The sequence below is a fragment of the Penaeus monodon genome, chromosome 21 (genome assembly GCF_015228065.2).
Source record: "Penaeus monodon isolate SGIC_2016 chromosome 21, NSTDA_Pmon_1, whole genome shotgun sequence".
Taxonomy (NCBI): Eukaryota; Metazoa; Arthropoda; class Malacostraca; order Decapoda; family Penaeidae; genus Penaeus; species Penaeus monodon.
This window is the reverse complement of record NC_051406.1, coordinates 18,321,556-18,323,508: the sequence shown is the minus strand read 5'-3', so window position 1 is coordinate 18,323,508 and position 1,953 is coordinate 18,321,556. Positions and strand designations below refer to the sequence as shown.

Genomic DNA, 1,953 nt, shown 5'->3' with positions numbered 1-1,953 from the left:
TGTTTTTGGGTTTCAGACAAAATTGGCTCTAACATTGTATTTTTTTCTCAAACAGGTTACCTACAAGTGGCTGAGTTTGACTCTTGGAGTTCAAAGCAATGTTGCTAAGCAGTATGTTAACTGTGATATTTTTTTGTATTGTATATAAACTATTTAGTCTATTGCTTATTGATTCTATATATGTATCTGTAAATCTTTACAAAAGTATTGTTTTGAAAAGCTGTTTTGGCATATTACTTTAATATGAACTATATTTTCAGAATGCTCTACCACTTTGTCACAAATCAACGAAATTCAGACAAAGGCGACAATCTTAATGTCACTTATTTTGTGTCTGGAATAGAGGCAGGGAAAGATGGTCTCCTTGATATGCATAAGGTAAGTTAGTCTCTTTGGAAGTGAATAATAGTTTATTGCATACAGATCTTTTCTAGTTGATGTTGGCATTGATACCTGCTTATTTTTTCAGTTTGCTTGCAGTAATAAATTAATTTGTTTCTATTGGGATAATTAATTGATATACCATGTAGTCAGTAATGTTTGTGTAACATGGTTGAGGTATGAGTTTTTTTGGCTTCATTTATTGAAATTTGACAATTTATTTTGCTTATCTTTGGACAGATCATGTTGGTGAGGGAGGAGAATTTGGCAAGTGCAAAGTCCAAATTGAAAGATGTTATATCAGTACATGTCTACAGTGTGCAAAAGACCAAGCTGCCTGACATGAGTGTTCTTTACACTGCAAATTATGATAAAGTCAAAGAAAATGTTTTGAGTATTAACAAGTGAGTTGTTGGAAAGTTGCTTCTTGTTTTTCATATTGATTTATACTTGCATTTTTTTTATATATTTGTATAAGCCCACTACAATAATTTTAGCATTAGTGATTACTATATAGAGATACTTATTTATCCATCCTAATTAATTTTTTCCTTGGAAGTAATTCTTAAAGTTAAGATTTTGTGAGCAGATTTTAATTTTTGTGCATGATACAATGATGTTTTTGTCCAAGAAAAATGTCCATCTTTTCTCCAAAACAAGAATAGTATTTACATTTAAGTTTGTGTTTGAGTTTCATTTATGACAAATTAGTGAAATTTGAGACTTTTTTGATTGTTTTGTGATTTGAAAAATTAGTCAAGCATATGCATTTAAATTAATTGAATATGATTTGCATGTTGAAAAGGGTTGTCAAAAACTCTTTAATTTCTTGCAAAGCCACCAGGGCCATGAATGATATTTTTATTTTCTTTAGCTCATAGATTATAGTTTTCCAAAAAGCATTACAAATTTTTCTTTTGAACTGGAGAACAAAAAGAATAATAAGCACACCTTTAGACTTTATGTTCATTTATACTTAAGAGAACAAATAGTATGGATTAATTTTAAGGTGAAAATCCTTATTAAATTTCCAGGTATGGTGGCATTGAGTGCACGGCTGCAAAGGTCAGATCATCAGCAGATTTGGAAAAGTTACAGAAACAGAATGCTTATCAGGCACCTCCAGAACCAGCCAAAATACCGGTATGAGCACGGATATTGAGAATAATTACTCTTGTTAGGTTAAGAAATTAAAACATGATTTTTTTTTTTTCTAATTTTAAAAATTATTTTAACATCCGTAAATTTTATTTCAAAATACATCCATTTTTAAGTAATATATTGTATTCACTTCTTGTTTAAAATTTTTTAAAAGTACATTTCCCTCTCTTCAGAGTAAGTACAAACCTAACCAGGCCAAGACATCCCCAAAGAAGGAATCACAGGGCGAGAACAAACAAGCCGGTGTCAGCAAAGCACTTGGCAAGGGGAATCAGATTGCGTCCATGTTTGCCCGCCAGGCAAAGGTCAAAGAAGAAAAGCAGGAAGGACCGACGGAGGCTGAGAACAAATCTGAAAAAGTAAGCAAAGCATACTCTTTCCTCTTTGATTTCTATTTGTCTCTCTCTTTTC

At 31.6% G+C, this 1,953-nt stretch overlaps 1 protein-coding gene across 1 annotated transcript in view; it reads left to right on the top strand.

Moving 5' to 3' along the window:
- Positions 1-1,953, top strand: part of LOC119586282 (DNA polymerase delta subunit 3-like) — an 11,895-nt gene that overhangs the window by 3,545 nt on the left and 6,397 nt on the right. The window contains exons 2-6 of the mRNA XM_037934987.1: positions 56-111; positions 261-378; positions 622-785; positions 1,416-1,524; positions 1,716-1,901. Of these exons, the coding sequence (XP_037790915.1) occupies positions 56-111; positions 261-378; positions 622-785; positions 1,416-1,524; positions 1,716-1,901 (633 nt within the window). The remainder of the gene's footprint in view (positions 1-55; positions 112-260; positions 379-621; positions 786-1,415; positions 1,525-1,715; positions 1,902-1,953) is intronic.